The following is a 16835-nucleotide window of genomic DNA, read 5'->3' on the forward strand; positions in this document are numbered from 1 at the left end:
GATACTATTAACAAATTTCACCTAAGAACAATAACAGGAGGCAACACAGAGTTAGAGTGTAGGGAGTGTCTGACTTAGATACATGCTTATTATAACTCATGAGAGGATTGTGTCTAAAAGTTCATTTCTAAGTTAATTGTTTGGAACTCAAAACCTTGATATAAATTGGTAAAGCTCACAGTCTGCCTAAGTCTAGTTAAGTTATACTGAAGTTGAAGTTCTTTAACAGTATTATATCAAAAATACCATTCTAGAGTTTACAATATTGTTTCTCTTTCCATACTCCAAAAGGTAAGGAGCTGTCAAGGTAGAATGCAATGATCAAATGCATTCAAGAATAGTCAAGGAAGTAAGGAATACTTGGTAGTGGTGGTGGGGGGTGAAGGTTGGTAATGTGTAAAAGTAGCCACCAGAGCCACTGTTCATCTTGAAGGTATTTGTTAAGCTAGATGAGCTTTGAGCACTTGTTATAGCCTCATGGAGCTTGAGTACCTTCCTAACGTGGGGAGTCCAATAGGATACCCCTCATAACCTGGCATTCCAAAGGAATTCAAGGGAAACTGATTGTCTCAAACACCGGAGCAGATGTGGAGGTAGGGTGGGGCAGAAATCCTCCTTAAAGATTCATAAATATAAGCCAGATCTCCCATGGTGGTCTGAAAAATTTCAAGTTGAGAATTTAGTATGAAAGGGTCCTGAATGGATAGTAACCCCCCAGACATATACCCAAAGATAAACAAATATTCTTTCCAGAGAACTCTTCTTTTCAGATCTCACTACATTTCCACATATAAAACTCCAAGGATCAGGTAGCATAAAAATAAATCATCACACATAGAAAAAATCAAGACACCATAAGTAACGGCTAGAAGAAAATCAGATAGTAGAATCAGACTCACAAGTGCTTCAGCAATTGGAATTATCAGAAATAGAATCTAAAATATGTATGCTAAATATATTTTAAGAAATAAGCAAAGGCTTAAAATATGAATGAAGAGAAAGCAGATTTAAAATAACCAAGCAGAACTTTAGAAATGAAAATAAGATACACTAAAAACTAAATAGCTTTAACAGAAGATGAGACAAAGCCAGAGAAAGAATTAATGAACAGTAGGATATTTACAAAATTATCCAGAATTTGGCTTAGAAAGATAAGAAAAAAGAAACTATGAAAGAAATGTTAAGAGATATGGAGAGCAAATGAGAATGTGTACACAGAGTCCCAGAAGGAAAGGGGAGAAAGAATGGAGTTCAGAATTTTCCAGAACTGATGAAAGTCAGTTTTAAGGATCTTTTAAAAGTCCTTGTAGTATCTGGCAGAAGGTGGATGGATATAAACTCAGAATTTAATGAGTTAAAATTTACCTGTTAAAATTAGGATAACCACTAAGTGAACAGGAATAGAGTACATAACTTCCAAACTAGAATCTAGGAAGAGAAGTAGAAGCATAAACAAAACCAAAAAACAATCAATAATCCCAAAGAAGGCAATGGTGAAAAAAATATATAGATCAGAAAAATATAAATGGGGAGCACATTAGATGGCAAAAGTAAATTTCAATATATCAGCAATTATAAAGCATGGAATGGTTTAAATGCTTGGTCTAAGATTCAATCATTATTAGACTAAAAGTCAAAATTAACATGAATTAGATAAATCTGAAACATAATGACTTAGAAAGTTTTAATATAATATGATGAAAAGAGTTATAATAATACTAGGGAAATACTAATCAGAAGAAAGCGATTTAGGGGTGCCTGGGTGGCTCAGTCAGGTAAGCATCTGACTCTTGTTTTCGGCTCAGGTTGTGATCTCATGGTTTGTAGGATCAAGCCCCGTGTCGGGTTCTGCACTGACAGCGTGGAATCTGCCTGGGATTCTCTCTCTCCATCTCTCTCTCTCTGCCCTTCCCCTGCTCATGCATGTATGTGCACACTCACTCCCTCGATATAAAAAGTAAAAAATAAATTTTTTTTTTAAAAAAAGAAAGCCATTTAAATGCTAAGGCGAAAGCATTACTAAAATTAAAGAAGGTCACAACGTAATGGTAAATTTACCAGGCAAATAAAATAATTATAAACCGGTTTGCATATTATAACACCCCCCCAACTATATAAAGCAAAAATTGACAGACTTATAAGCTGAGAGAGACAAACCTACCAACATACTAGGAAATTTTAACTCATCTCTTCCATGAATGAATTATCGAGCAGATGCAAATATAGTAATAGAAGATACCAACAACACAATCATGGTAATAGAAGAGATCAATAATACGACCATAATACTTGATCGAGGCCTTTTGTTTGTTGGTTGGTTGGTGCTTTTTTGTTTTATTTTTTAGGAGCTGCAGCCTTCTAATTTAATTTTGAGAGAAACAAATAAATTTGGGGAGATTGAAAATTCCCCAAAATGGCCACTGAAGTTCCAAATTTCTTTTGGTTAAGTTGATCCATTTAGTCTAGAAATGCATATGAGGAAGGATCATAGTTTTTAAACATAAAACCACCAGAGTCCTAGTAGGGGGGGGAACTGCTACTGTCAAAGCATTTTGATGACAGCGATCCCATTTCTTAGAGGTTTTTTTTTTCCTAGAGCTAAGAGAAAAATTCCTAAACAGCACAGTTTCAACAGGAACGTCCTGGTTCCAGAAGGAATCAGACCAAAGGCCAGAACAGTTCCACTACCAACAGTCTGATTCTGAAAAGAAATTGGATTGAAGGCCAACACGCTTCCAACAGGCACAGTTCCACTAGAAACAACCTGCTTCTAAGAAGGAGTCAGACCAAAGAACAGACAAGTACTCCCAGGAAGGATAGGCCTTCAAAACAGAACCCAAGTAAAGTCGGGAGAGCCGAAACACAAAGAGAGTACAGCTCTAAATGCAGGAAAAAAACTTACCCTCAAACTCCAGGGTTGGCAACTAAGCTGCGAACTCCATCGGCTCTGTAGCATCTGTTTGCTCACCCGCCTGAGAGTTGCTGGGGGTCTTCTCCGGATCCCACTTCTGATCACAAAGTAATATTCACCTTAAAAATAAAACTGTCAGATTTTTACCAGCAAAAATAAGTTTATTTGGGAATAACAGATATTGCAATTTGGGATAGGCAAGCTAAAACCATAGGCGAGATCTGATCAAGGAGGCACATCTTTGAAATACCTTGCCCAAGAACTGCTGAATATATACTTCTTATAAACACAGGCAAACAATTTAAAATAAGCTTAAAATATTAAAAAAGACTAATAGTTTATAGACTGTGTTCTCTGGCACCAATATAGACAATGTTCTTTGACAACTGTGGTCCTGAAAAATGTTAATATCAGTTGCTAAGTAGGAAATATTATCGCTGAAATATGATCTTGTGAAGATATATCACCTTGACTCTGTCATATCAGAAGTTCCATATGAAATGAGTATTACTAAAATTAAACAACTGGCTTCAATAACCATATCACCAAAATAAGTGTATAAAACTTTTCCTTTTACTATAATTTTTAACAAATTGTGCAAATTGTGTCCATCTGTGTTTCTATCCTTTTACCTCAGTAATATCAGAATAGATAAATCGCTTCATCATGGTCAGCCTAAAAGCTGGTTTAAAAAGATTTGCTTTGTGTGTGCATATGCAGTGTCTTCCCTTCATAAATACTTAAGATAAATTGAAAAAAAAATAGCAATTTTATATTATGCAGGGGTACGACTGTCACTTAAATCCCAATAAATGGATAGGGAAAACAACTGTATTAATATTTCCTTACCACTAATTAAAAACTCCTGATGTAGGCATTCCAGGTAGGGTTTGTTTGTTTGTTTGTTTGGGTAAAGAATGAATTATAATGAAAGAAGAAGTTTGAGAAATTTGGTAACATTTGGAGCAGAAGTGGTTTTCAGTTTACAGAATTTTTTTTCAAGGCTTTGGACTATGGTAACTTTTTTAGGTAGAAAAAAGCTTCATTTGGGAAAAAATATGTGGTATAGATAGATTGTCTAATTTTGAAACTGAAATCCACAGAATAATTTCTTAAAAGATCACACAAATGTGTAACGCTTTTTAACTTGAATATCACGTTGTTCATGTGATATACAAGTAATAATTCCCATTTTACAAATGTAGGAACCGAGAAACTGAAGTGTCTCACCCCAAGTCAAGCTATGATGGTACCTCATGTTTAAATCTATTTTTTTTTTGTTTCCCTTTTATGTCCTGACCTTATTTTTGACTATTAGGTCTGTGGCTATGAAATATATTTCACTTTGTTGACCAAGTAACACATATTTTGGCAAGAACATTTAAGATCTGAATAACTGTGTTTAATGTTCGGTTTTGGCTTCCGAATTAATTCCCAAAACTCATTGTATGACTTTTATGTCTCATGACTCACACCCTATTCATACCACACTTGATTTCCTCTCATCATCTTACCTTTTGCATGAATAAAGTCTGAAACACCCCCATTTGGATGAAAAACACTGTGGCCACGTGTAAGGTGGTAACATTAATGGAAGAAGCCTTCTCCAGAAGATCTGTGTAGCAGTCCAATCCTGTACACTCTTTTAAGTGTGCATTAGAAAACTTTTTCTAGATAGCTTCCCAGTTGATTCTAGATATAAGGCAGAAGAACACGGACAGCCAGTACATGGTAGCAGTAAATATCAGCATCAAGCAGACCTGTTCTGAAATCCAGCTTTGCCATTGCCCACTGGATTAGCTTGGCCTGTTTATCAACCTGCAAAATGCTGATGCAAGTTATCTATCACAGAGTTCTGGCAAGTACTGTGGCCATGCATATAACCTGCTTAACAGGTACTTCGGTGCCCTGTAAATCTTAGTTTTTTATGTATCAGCCCCTCTCACCCTCAGTTGGGCCCTCTATGAGCTTCCTAGACTGCAGTTCTGTGAGGCCTGCCGCTTGGAGAATGTGTCCAAAGTCAGTCCTTGGTATGCTGCAGTCCTGTGGCATAAGAACGTCTGGCTTCCATATGTGCAGGCGAGTGGAGCACTACCATTTTGCTACTTGACAAGGCTATTTAGCAGGTGCACATGTCTGAACATTCCTGAATCAGGAGGGGGGCGGCTCTGGATTTCAGAGAGCAGTAACGGGACACAGCTGGAGTGAGGCAGGAGCCAGGAGCATCAACTCGAGCTCCGAATGTGCAGCCTGAAACGAAATGAAACGGCCTAAAACGACGAAGGTTCTAACAAACAATACCCATTAATTAGTGATCCAATTCCGTGTGCATGCGGTGTGGAAAATACTGCAAAATCGAGGTACTTTTTCGGTTACTTTGCTTTTGAGGTGGGTTGTAGCCCTGAAGCCTGGACTGGACCCAGAAAGGAAGTCGGCTGCTCCGGGGCTGAGGACATAGGGGACACCTTGCGTTTCTGGCTCGGTTACAGAGCGGTACGTGGGTCATCCGGGCAGACACTTGCGCTCCCCTCGACCCTGCGGCCCCTCGGGGCGCTGGGGGACCCCGCCCCGTGTCTTCCTCAGGCTCCGGCCCGCGGGCCGCGCGGCCCAGGTGAGGCCGCCCCCGCCCGCGCCCCTTCCCCCTCCCGGCGACTTCCTGGTTTGCAGAAGGTGCTGGAGCCGCTGCGGGCGGCCCCGGTCGCAGGAACTGTGAGGCCCCAGCCTCGGAGGCGGCGGGGGCGGCGGCCGGCGGAGACGGGGGCGGCGGCCGCGCCACCGCTGCCGCTGCTGCTGTCACAAAAAGGCTCCGGGGGGTGGGGTGGGAGGCGGGGAAGCGCCGGGGGCGCCGCCGACATGGGCCCGCCGCCGCCGCCGCCGCTGTGAGTTGCCTGCTTCCCCGCGGGGCGGCCGGCGTGGGCGGGGGCGGCGCGACCCTCCGAGCGCGGGGCAGGGGGCTTCCAGGCCGGCGCGGGGGCGGGACGGACAGCCCCACACCGACATGTAACCATGGACTGCAGGACCAAGTGAGTGGGGGTCGCGGGCGGGCGGGCGGGGGGCGCCCTGCGGCGGCCGGCCCCCCAGACGGCGACGTCGGCCCGGCCCCCGCGCGCGCGCGCGCGGCCGGCCGGCGGGACAGCGCTAGGCCGCAAAGCCTGCCCGGCCCCGCGTCCCCGGCCCGGCGGGGTCGGCGGGGCTCCTCCGTGAGCGGCCCGCAGCGCCGGGGCGACGCCCGCGTCTCTAGGTGCTGGAGGAGGCCTGGTGGCTCCTGCCGCCACCCGCTGTGGGTTTCTTGTTCCTCCCGGAGTGTGGCAGACGTGACTGTCGGTTGTCTGGTGTCCGGGAGGGCGTCAGCCTTGAGGTTAAGCGATTCATATTCAAAGCATTTTCCTAAGGCGAAGATAACCGTTTCATTTTTAAGCGCAGTTGTCAGTTGATCTGAGAGGTTTTCCTCCGGTTTTTCTTATTCAGTTGGCCTCTGATATTTGTTCACGTAGGCACTAGGTGTATGCACGATACTTGCAAAATGGTATCCAATTAGATAGTATTTTTATGTGCATGCTAAAGTATACATCAGTGGATGTTTTTCATCTGGACACTGATTATGTAAAAAGCAATTTGAGTAAGTGTGGTGATTTGTTTTGTGTCTTAGAGGTATGAGTTTTAGGTTTTTTGTTTTTTGTTTTTCCTCCTAAAGTTACTTTGCAAAGATTTTCTTCCTCCTTTACTCCCTGTTCACACCCCTCCCCCCCAATTTAAAATAATGAATACTGTTTATATTTGTATTAGTGTGGAAGGCTTGTAAAATTTCACAGTATAATTGAATCAATATTTACTTTTTTGCACCTAAGAGAGATTGTAAAAAATATTAAGAAAAGGGGAAAATTATGTGATTTAAAGTTATTTTCTTCAGTGTTTGATATGGGTGGGGGCAGCATAAGTGATTTAAAAGGTATACTTTATGACATTAATTGGATTATGAGAGAGGAGGTCACCTAAGTCTGTATTATTTCCATTGAAACAAGTTAATAGTGGGAGGGCTGAGGATATGTATATTTCCAAATTAATTTATATAGCTTGTCACTTCCTGTGATTTTAGATTCTTGTAATAAGTTTAGAAAAGTTCATGTTTATTTAGAAGCCAAAACTGGCATCACTTTATTGAATGAAATGCATATTAAAAACAGCCAATGTGCAAAGACACTAAGGTCTCCTTAGCAGGAATAACAGATAGATTAACACTTCGGTCACGTGGACATTGTGGTCTCAGATTTTGCCTAATCTTTTATCTTCTAGCAGAAAGACATTAAAACAGAACTATGTTAGAAAATGTGTCTCACTAGATGTAAACTTGCTTTTTGAAATTAAACTAATGAATAGGTTGAGTGTATGAAAAGTTACTAAAGAAGTGGATAACTTCAGAATGAAGCAACCTTTTGTTCCTAGTGGGAAACTCTAATATTGAGGCAGATGTGTGATTTCTCCAAAGATAGTCGACATAAAGCAAGGTTTTTGTTGTTAGCCTTGCAGTTTATGTATGGTTTGCTGCTTTAAACATGGTTGGCAGTAATTACATCTCAAGAGGAGCATATGCAAAGTGTCACATTTAAGGAGCATTATGACTGTTCTGTGGTGGTCTAGAATGTGGCAGGTGGAACCAGGTATTCATCATTTACATTTATATTGAAAGTCTTTTTAAAAAAGCCTGAGAACCTGCTGGCCAGCTTTGTTGGCAGGAAAAGGTAGAGATACTTAGGAGCGTACTGGCTTTCCAGTTTTGATTCAATGAGATAAAGTCAGTCCTTTACATTTATACAGCACTGAATACTTTATAAAGTACTTCCATATATATTAGTTGATGTATAATCTTCACAATTATTCTTCGAAGTGAACAAGGCACTTTATAGGTGAGAAAACAGGCTGAGGTTAAATGTTTGCTGCAGGTCTCAGAACTCCTAAGCCTCTAACATTACTGAATTGGGAAAAAACTTTGGTATTTTCTACATTGTGCTCATATAGTTTAATGGAACATACTGCAACAAGACCAAGATTAGTTTTTTGAGTTAAGAAAATATAAACTCTGCAGAGATGCTTAGTTATTTGTCATAGGAAATAAATACCACAAATTTCTTTTTCTTTTAGGGAAAATCCAGAGAGAACCTTTGACTTGGTATTGAAAGTGAAATGTCATGCCTCTGAAAATGAAGGTATGTGTGTTTTGTTAATTCTTAAAATAGTTGAGTCTATCAAAACAAGTGTTAGTGTGGTAGCCTACCAGAACATAATAGTATCAGGATAATGGTGGCACTAACTGTATGTTCTGAATGTAGCATCTCAAACTGCTGTTAATAAAATAGATGGCTAGGTTTTTGCCATGAGATTGTAGGAATCGTGAATGTTATCTGTACAGCTTAATTTTCAGGTGTACCTTAAGGCCATAGAACTCAGCTTTACCATTTGTTGGTAGAATGATGGTTAGTTTTGGCAGGAAGGCACGCTTGTCGTTTTCTTTCATTTGTCTTTTAAAAGTTAGCCCCTATTGTAAACATTAGTGGAAATTCTCCTACCAGAGCAATGGGAGCCACACCAGTTCCCTTCTAATGTTTCCAGAATGCAGAGTGCAGACTGAGTAGCCCCTTCTGTGGGATTTACCCCAGGAGCAAAGCACTTTCCGAGGGAGGTAAATAATAGTGTGACATTACTTGGAATGGTTTCAGCTGTCACTTCTAAATAATTTTGTCAGTTTTTTTCCCCAATTTGTCATATGTAATATGTGTGCATCAGGGGGAGGTGTGGTACAAAAGAGGAAGGGCTCTCTCTTCCTTTTTGACGTGCCCTTGTGTGATATGTTTTCATGGATATCTCCAGTGTGTGATTTCACTTACAGTGTACTTAGATTGTAGATAAATCATGATGATTAAGTGTGGGATCCTGTGGACTGCTTGCCCACTCTAAAGACTTGGTGGCAGGTCTGCTGACACTCTTAGCTCCAGAATCTGGCCAGCAATTATATGCTCTTAAGCAATTTGGAGCTGCACACCTTAAAATAGAGGAGCCCAACTCAGCTTGTGGTGAAATGGACCTGGCTAATTTTAGGTATGAAGTCACACATGTTCCTGACTCCACCAGCCCTGCCTGCTATACTTCTGGCCTGTTTGAACTATAGCTGTGATCAGGTTTGTCCCCAGGCGAGGAGTGAGCCTACATAGGTTGTAGGAAGCTTTTTCAAATTAAAAAGGTTATCTTTTGCTTTCCTACGTGTATTAAAGTTGGTCTATTTACGTTCTTTCTGGACACAGCTAAGTTCCCTTTGAAGACTGAAATGGATGCATTATTTTTTCAGCTCCAATTTAAATCTATTCTTTAGTGTATTTATGGTAAGAATAAGTCTTCAGAACACCTATACCATAACATTAGCTAAGATGGGTGATGCTCACCTGATGTGTTTGTAAAACAGGCTGAATTCCTTTGTAAAACATGAGTACTCTATAATTTTAGATGCATGCTAAAGTGATTTTGTTACAAGGATCAATCTGCCTTATATAACATCCGATCTGTATCATGTGTCGGAGACATTGTGACCTTTCCATAAGGACTTCTGAGGGTCTTCTCCTTCCTTCCTCCCTTTGCCCTTTGCCATTTTTTAGGAACTAGTTATTCCAGTTTTTATCTTCTACTTCTGCCCTTCTTTTATTCCTTTCTTGTCTTTTGACTATTGTTATTGTTTAAATCACTACTCATTAGAAACCTCTTCATTTGTATTTTAATAGTTTCTCCAGCCCAGTGAGGTTGGGGATATAACAAATAGCTAAAATGAACACTTTAGCCTCTCTGTAGGTTGCGATTAATCCATTCTACCCATGTATGCCATTAAGATGACTCACGGGCAGCAAATTCTAAAGATTTTAAGAAAATTTTTTTAACACTTTAAAAACGTTATTTAAGTACTATTTAAAAACAGAGAGAGCATGAGTGGGGAGGGGTAGAGAGAGAGAGAGAAAGAGAAGAGACACAGAATCTGAAGCAGGCTCCAGGCTCTGAGCTGTCAGCACAGAGCCCTACATGGGGCTCCACCTCATGAACCGTGAGATCATGACCTGAGCTGAAGTCGGTATGCTTAACTGACTGAGCCACCCAGGCGCCCCTCTACAGATTTTTAATAAAGCTGAAGCCAACTATATTAAAGGTATAAGTAACTATCTTTATTTTAATTGTGGCTTAAATAGTATGAATATGACTAATATTTTTGGTTCTAACAAGTTACACTTTTCGTGCTTTAAAAAGTAATGCTACTAGGGGCGCCTGGGTGGCGCAGTCGGTTAAGCGTCCGACTTCAGCCAGGTCACGGTCTCGCGGTCCGTGAGTTCGAGCCCTGCGTCGGGCTCTGGGCTGATGGCTCAGAGCCTGGAGCCTGTTTCCCATTCTGTGCCTCCCTCTCTCTCTGCCCCTCCCCCGTTCATGCTCTGTCTCTCTCTGTCCCAAAAATAAATAAACCTTGAAAAAAAAAATTAAAAAAAAAAAAAAAAAAGTAATGCTACTATATAACTAAAATTTTATGTCAGATTGATGTTTCTAAATGTTTTGATTAACTTTCTACTTTATTGATAAATAGTAAAGGGAAAATGCCCAGAAATTATTAGAGAGAGTTATTGGAATATTCCTATGTAACTGTCAATAAAATCTATTTATTTTAATGAATCTGATAGGTGCATCAGTTTGTTTAAAATAGGGTAGTTTTTGTTGTTGTTTTGTTTTTTTGCTAGTCTTCTGGTGAACATGGATGACATTCTTACACAGTAAAAAGCCTGAAAAACAAAATGTGTAGATTAGGATGTTTTGGGGCACAAATATAAAACCAATTTAAGCAATGAGTGAACTTGATAGTTCATTTAAGAGGAAGTCTGGAAGTAGGTCGTCAACGATACAGGTTCTTTCTCCATCTCAGCTCTGCCTCTCATAGTAACTGGTGTCATTGGAAGATTTAAATTCCTCGCTGTAGGGTGGCTGTCAAGAGAAGTTGGAACCCTCCTTTCTCTTTTATGACCTTGGGGGGTGACAGACACTGGCTTTTCATGCCACTCTGTTTAGAGCCAGAACATTTCTTTCCCAGAAACTTCAAAAACATTGGATCCCATTGGCCTAAGTTGGCACAGGCCCAACCATTCGGAAAATAATCATTGGTGGGGGTAGTGGTAGAGGGGTGAGTGGCAAGATTATCATGATTGATTATTACTAAACAACTGGCAAGGAGTAGATGTTGGGAAATCCATTAAAATGCTCTCTGCACTTCTCAGAATATTAGTTTGTTTTTTGAAGATTATCTGTTGATCCAATAGAAAATACTATGCTCAGGGTAAACTTGTTTTATGCTAAGATTGGTAATATTACATACAGATAGTTGGCATGTTTCTCTTGTTCACTTTCTAATAGAGAGGTTTTAAATTCTCCCTTTTGTTTACTTCACAAATATCTTCAGAGACAAATTACTACTTAAGTTTTAGTTGGTTACTTGAAATGGTACTAGTTGTTGAAATATAACTTAATATAGCTAGTTCTGATAAAAGGGTGATCTTCATCTGATCTATTGCTATTTGGACTTGTTTCAAAGACATGACATTGATTTTTTGACAACAACACATTTAAAACACTGGGAAATAGTGTCATACGGAGGCCCCACCAATTAAAAAATTGTCACGAGAGTATTTGGCGGTGTTTCTCTGTTGTGTCCCCTTGTGTTAGTAGAATTGGTTCTGATGGTATCTTGTGGACTGGTTGGCCCATATTTTCATGGATGGGCCATGGATGGGACAACTTCCCTAGTAACTTCTGTGGCAACTATCCAAGAGTGAAATGCCAAAATTTAGATCTTAATACTCTTCCTGGTAGATTTCCTAGGGAATTGCTATTGTCACCCCTCTCTTTGCTGTCTTTCATGTTTCCCAGCAGCCAGCAAAGTACAGCCGGCAGTGATGGCCTCTCCTTAATTCTAATAGCAGAATTTGTTGTTACAACACTGCCCCTGCATTCCCCAAAGTGATTCAGGACTTCAGGGAACCGAAGAGTAACCCTTCTTCAATACAGAGTTGAAGATGCCTCCTCTTAGGGTTTTTCTTCCAGGCAATGGCCTTGGTACTCTAGCTTTCTCTTTTACATTTTGTTGAGAGCTCCACCTCCAGTGGTCGCAGCAACAGCAGCAGCAAGACTGCTAACACTTACATAGCACTCTGTGCTGGGCTCAATTCTGACTGTTCTGCATGTGCTAACTGTTTAAATCTCATGAACATCCTATGGGAGGGAAATGCTTATCTTCATTTTGCACACGGGGAAACCGAAGCACAGAGAAATGAAGAAACTTGCCCAAAGTAGTCTGGCTCCAGAGTGTGTGTTTTAATCTGCTTTTTAATAGATTTAAGCTAAGTTTAAAAATCTGCTCTATTGCCTCTCATTGGGTAGTAACTTCAAATCAGGTCAGGAGAGGCTTCATTGTTACCATTCAAGGAAATATTAGGGTATAATCTATATATGGTGCAGATATATATATATTTGAAACAGGAATACAGTGTCCTCCCTGAAATTAATGAATCCAGGGTAATTCCACGTAAAAAAAAATACCGAGCTCTTCCTTTGTGGTTATTGATGCTGGCTCAGGATATCCCCCTCCCCTAGAGATTTATGTCTCTGTGTTTAGTGAATCTTTTTTTTTTTAACGTTTATTTTACTTTTGAGAAACAGAAAGAGACAGAGCATGAGTGGGGGAGGGGCAGAGAGCCAGGGAGATACAGAATCCTAAAGAGGCTCCAGGGTCTGAGCTATCAGCATAGAGCCAGACATAGGGCTCGAAACCACGAACTGTGAGATCATGGCCTGAGCCAAAGTGGGATGCTTAACCAACTGAGCCACCCAGCCGCCCCAGTGAATCTTTGATGTAACAGCTGTAGCTATTTATTAGTAGTTTTCACACATTTCTTTAGCAAATCTTGTTTTCTTTATTCCTTTCTCCTTTGCTACAGTAATTTCTGTTAGGAACAAATCTCCCTTTGCTACTGACTTTCTATTTATAGACCCATCCAACCCAGTATCAAGTTATCCACCTTTCTGATCTCTAGCTGTGTTAACAGCTTAACTGCCTCCTACTCTGTTCTTAAATGAGAACCTTAGGCCAGAGAATCCTAACTTACTAACCCCCATGCCCTGCACAAGAAAGGGTATTTCTAAGCTTGCTTTTGCATTTGATAAATTTTGTCTGTAGGGATGCTGTTTCCACAGAATCCATAGCATTTTGCTTCTGCCTGTATTTTAGCACTTACTATTCTTCAGATATGTCTGATATAGTAGTATATAGACATACAGCTGGGTCTGAGTGTCTGTTTGCTCCGCTTAAAATAAGTTGTTTAAGAACCGGGCCATCACTTATTAATTTGTATCCTTAGAGAAAAGCCTAGTGCAGTATCTGGCATGTTAAGTGAATATTTGCAGAATGAGTAGAAGAAATTGGACCTAGCATAGTACCTGGCCATTGGTCAAATAAATGTGGATCAGATTAATTCACCAAGAGCTGCTTGTTGTAGAAGTGATCTTAAGTGTGTGCTGGTATGACAGAAGCAGGGACAATAGGAATATATGACCATGTATATCTTGGACCAGTGGGCTTATTTTGGGATACTCTGTGCTTAAGCTCTTTCCATTCAGGACCCACATCTGCTTGCTCTCTTCTCCCATCACAAGATTTACTGGGACAGTTGCTATATACGTGTGCTTTGGAGTCTACCTTAAAGCCCCTTTATTCCCCATCCCACCTACCCATGGGGATCCCCACACCTAACATGGGGATCATTTAGAGTCATCATGACTCGAAGTATCATTACCTTTACGTCGTAGATTGTTGAAGGAAAAGTGTTTTCTCATAGTTACTAACCAGGGACAAAATTTAATGTGGTTCTTTAGAACTATATCTTTGAGGTATGCCATTTTTTGTTTTATTATAGAAAATTTAAGAATAGCTGTACTTTTATACTTGGCTTTGGAGCGTTACGTGCTTCCTGGCATCGCCGCCTGCAAGTGTAAAAAGCACATCGGCTTTCTGCATTCAGTATTTGTTGCTTGATACCTTGATGGGGTGCTGCAGAGTTTGATTTTAATGGTTTGATTGTGACATACCTCATTAGGTACTTTGATATGTTCACATATTCTTTAGTTTGGCTGCTTCAATCCAAGGTCACTTCTTGGTTTTTAATGTTGACTTCCCACTGTTCTCTGTGGGGGATGGTGGCCCTCTCCTTCACAGGGGTGTGCCGTGGGACTGTTGCTTGGGCACTGCTCTGTTGCCACAGCCCCACAGGTTTGTTCAGGGTTTTTTCCTTGGAACAGTCTTGTTTCCTTGACCTGATATGTTCCTCATATTCTCTTGATACTCTCTCATTTGGAGGGTTTTCTTATGCTCAAATAATATCCCCTTTTCTTTGCCACCAAATCTTTATGTTTGATTTGCAAGGTATTGCAAGGCAATAATTTACCTTTTAAAATATACGTTTAGCAGTAGGCATTTTTGGGGTACTTTAAGCAGACAGCCAGAGTATTATTTTAAATAACAATGAACATCAAAGGCATTGAGTGTGAAGTATGTTCTCAATCAGTTCCAAAAGAATGTTTCTTCCCTGGAAATACTTCTTAATATTTAACATTCAGAATTTTTTCCCCCATTTCAAAGCTCTCAGGGTTATGCTCAAGTAACATTAGAGAAACTAGGAGAGATTCTTTTTAAAGATATTTTTACTTGAGCCAGAAAGCATTAAAGATAGCTTTGAGAAACCGCTGAAACACTCTGGTGTTCCTATATTGTTAAGTTGAATGGTTTTCTTTTTGTATTTATTTTGGGTGTAGTTAGACTCTTAGTTTATATAAATCAAGGATAAGTTGATTTATTCCAGGTAGTGATTTAATTTTCTCTGTAGAAAAGGGTGTCTTGTTTCATGGTTCTGTGGTGGTTCAGTCATTTTTGCTTTGTGGGAATTTGCCACAGGTGCTTGTCAATTGATTTTTGTTTTGTTTTGTTTTTTTAGAAGTATTTAGGAAGTTGGTGCTACTTGGGGTCTTAGGGCATATTGCAGAAGAGAACAGTGGAATAATAACACTGGAAGTTTCCTTAAAGAGCACCTCATACCACCTAGTAGAGGAGAGTTGGCTTTGATGGTCCTTAAAATTCCTCTGCTGTCATCTTGTGGGTGCCATTGTCATCATGCTGTCCGGTGACTGCATAAAGATGCTCGCTATGAGCATTAAACAGGCCTACTCCATGCCAAGCACACTAGTTTTAAAGCTACCCCTCTTCTCACTACTCTTCGAATAACAATTTCTTTTAAGTAGCTGGTGTTACTTTATGTATTTATCTGATTAAAGTAATTCACAGTGAGGTGTGAACAACTGATAGACAGCCCTCAAGGGAGCATTTTAATTTTAAAGAAAGCCTTATAAAGTCGAATTAATTAAAAAGATGCAGTTTGCTTATGGTGGAAAGATCTCTGAACTAAAGATCGAATGTACTTCTGTCGGTTTCTAGTTAGGTTTTACCGTCTCTTCCCCCATCTATGTTGACACTCCATTTGTAATTTGTGATTAACAGCTTTGATAAGTGTGTAAGTAGATTTATGTCTTTGTTCAGTGAATTCCATTAAGATATTTTTTTTGTTTATAAATTTTCAGGTAATAAAATAAAGCTGTATGTAGCATATGATTATAAAGCCTTATTTATTGATTTATTTTTTCTGATTAGGCTTCCATTTAAATGTTTCATAGAAATAGTAATAAAAATTACAATTTAGTGTTTATGTCAGTAAATGTGCTTAGAGCCTACATTTCTAGCTTATCTTCATGGTGACCATATAAAGTAGGGACTGTAAACCTTTTCATAAAGATGAGGAAATGGAAGGTGAGATAGCTTGCCAAGGTCACACAGTTCTAAGAGGTGGGGTTAGTATTTGAACCTGGTTTTTTTTTATTCTAGAACTTGAGTCAACAATGATATTGCACTGCCTTTCAAATACAATAGCCATCTTTTTAAAATAGCATTGAAATTTTCCTCAGCAATTTTGAAAAGCCACCCTTTTAGGAAATCCCCAACTAATTCTGGCTTGACCAGAGTTGTTGAGATACTAATTTTTAATAGACATCAAAAGATGACGATGAGAAGAAGAGCACAAACGCCATATTAGTATTAGACATTCAGCCCTCTTTTGTTCATTCATTGAATGTTTCTGAGCGTCCAGCACAGATGAAGAGCAGTTAAAAAGATGACATTCGTGAAGTTTCAAATCAGTGATTGTAATAGTGTAGGAAGGCCTGTTTGAGAGGTTGCACGGTGTAGAGGAGTGAGCCTGAAGAGGGCACCCAACTCAGCTCTGTGTGGGGTGTGTGGAGGGACAGTGGGATAGAGGAGACAGGGGTGAGTCAAGGATAGTCCTGAGGTGATGGAGGGAGAGACAGTTAGAATCTATCTTGTCACCTCTCAGTTGGGTACCAGACTTTTTCTGAAGTTGGTTGTAGTTTTACTTCGTATGTGAAATCTGAAGTGCATAACTAAGAGTAAGGAATATATTGCTTTTGGTATAAACATTTATATCTAATGAACATGACCAAGAAGCACTCTCTGTTAAGCGTAATCTGCCTTGGCAAGGGGTCGTTCAGGTTTAGTTTTGTTAACTCAGCCTAAAACAGGTCTGACCCAAGGCGTGTGTTCAGCGAATATTTGTTGAATTGTTGAAGCACTGTTTTCAAGGTACTGAAATGGCTTTTAAAGAAAAGGAATGGAAATTGTAAAAGGTATTGGGAATTTAATAATTATTGTTAAATTCATTTCTTCTCTAAAAGTATAACAACTTTGAACTGACGAAATGTGTAAAAGTGAAGCTTCAGAAGTAAAAGATATAAAAAG

The 16835-nt window shown here is 39.9% G+C and overlaps 2 protein-coding genes across 6 annotated transcripts in view; one reads left to right on the forward strand and one right to left on the reverse strand.

Annotated features, from left to right (window-relative positions):
- Window positions 1–5489, reverse strand: part of CC3H1orf53 (chromosome C3 C1orf53 homolog) — a 105545-nt gene extending 100056 nt beyond the window's left edge. The window contains exons 1-2 of one of the 3 annotated variants that reach the window (XM_045456666.1): window positions 4426–5479; window positions 2903–3030 (exon numbers count right to left, since the gene is read on the reverse strand). The gene's annotated coding sequence lies outside the window, so the exon portion shown is untranslated. Of the gene's footprint in view, window positions 1–2902; window positions 3031–4425 lie in introns of all 3 variants that reach the window. The other 2 variants (XM_045456667.1, XM_045456668.1) reach the window with 2 other exon arrangements.
- DENND1B (DENN domain containing 1B) overlaps window positions 1–16835 on the forward strand; it is a 268067-nt gene that overhangs the window by 676 nt on the left and 250556 nt on the right. The window contains exons 1-2 of one of the 3 annotated variants that reach the window (XM_045456662.1): window positions 5554–5934; window positions 8051–8115. In XM_045456662.1, coding sequence (XP_045312618.1) covers window positions 5918–5934; window positions 8051–8115 — 82 coding nt within the window. In that variant the 5' untranslated portion in view covers window positions 5554–5917. Of the gene's footprint in view, window positions 1–5553; window positions 5935–8050; window positions 8116–16835 lie in introns of those variants that run through there. The other 2 variants (XM_045456664.1, XM_045456663.1) reach the window with 2 other exon arrangements.

Source organism: Leopardus geoffroyi, chromosome C3 (assembly GCF_018350155.1).
Source record: "Leopardus geoffroyi isolate Oge1 chromosome C3, O.geoffroyi_Oge1_pat1.0, whole genome shotgun sequence".
NCBI lineage: Eukaryota > Metazoa > Chordata > Mammalia > Carnivora > Felidae > Leopardus > Leopardus geoffroyi.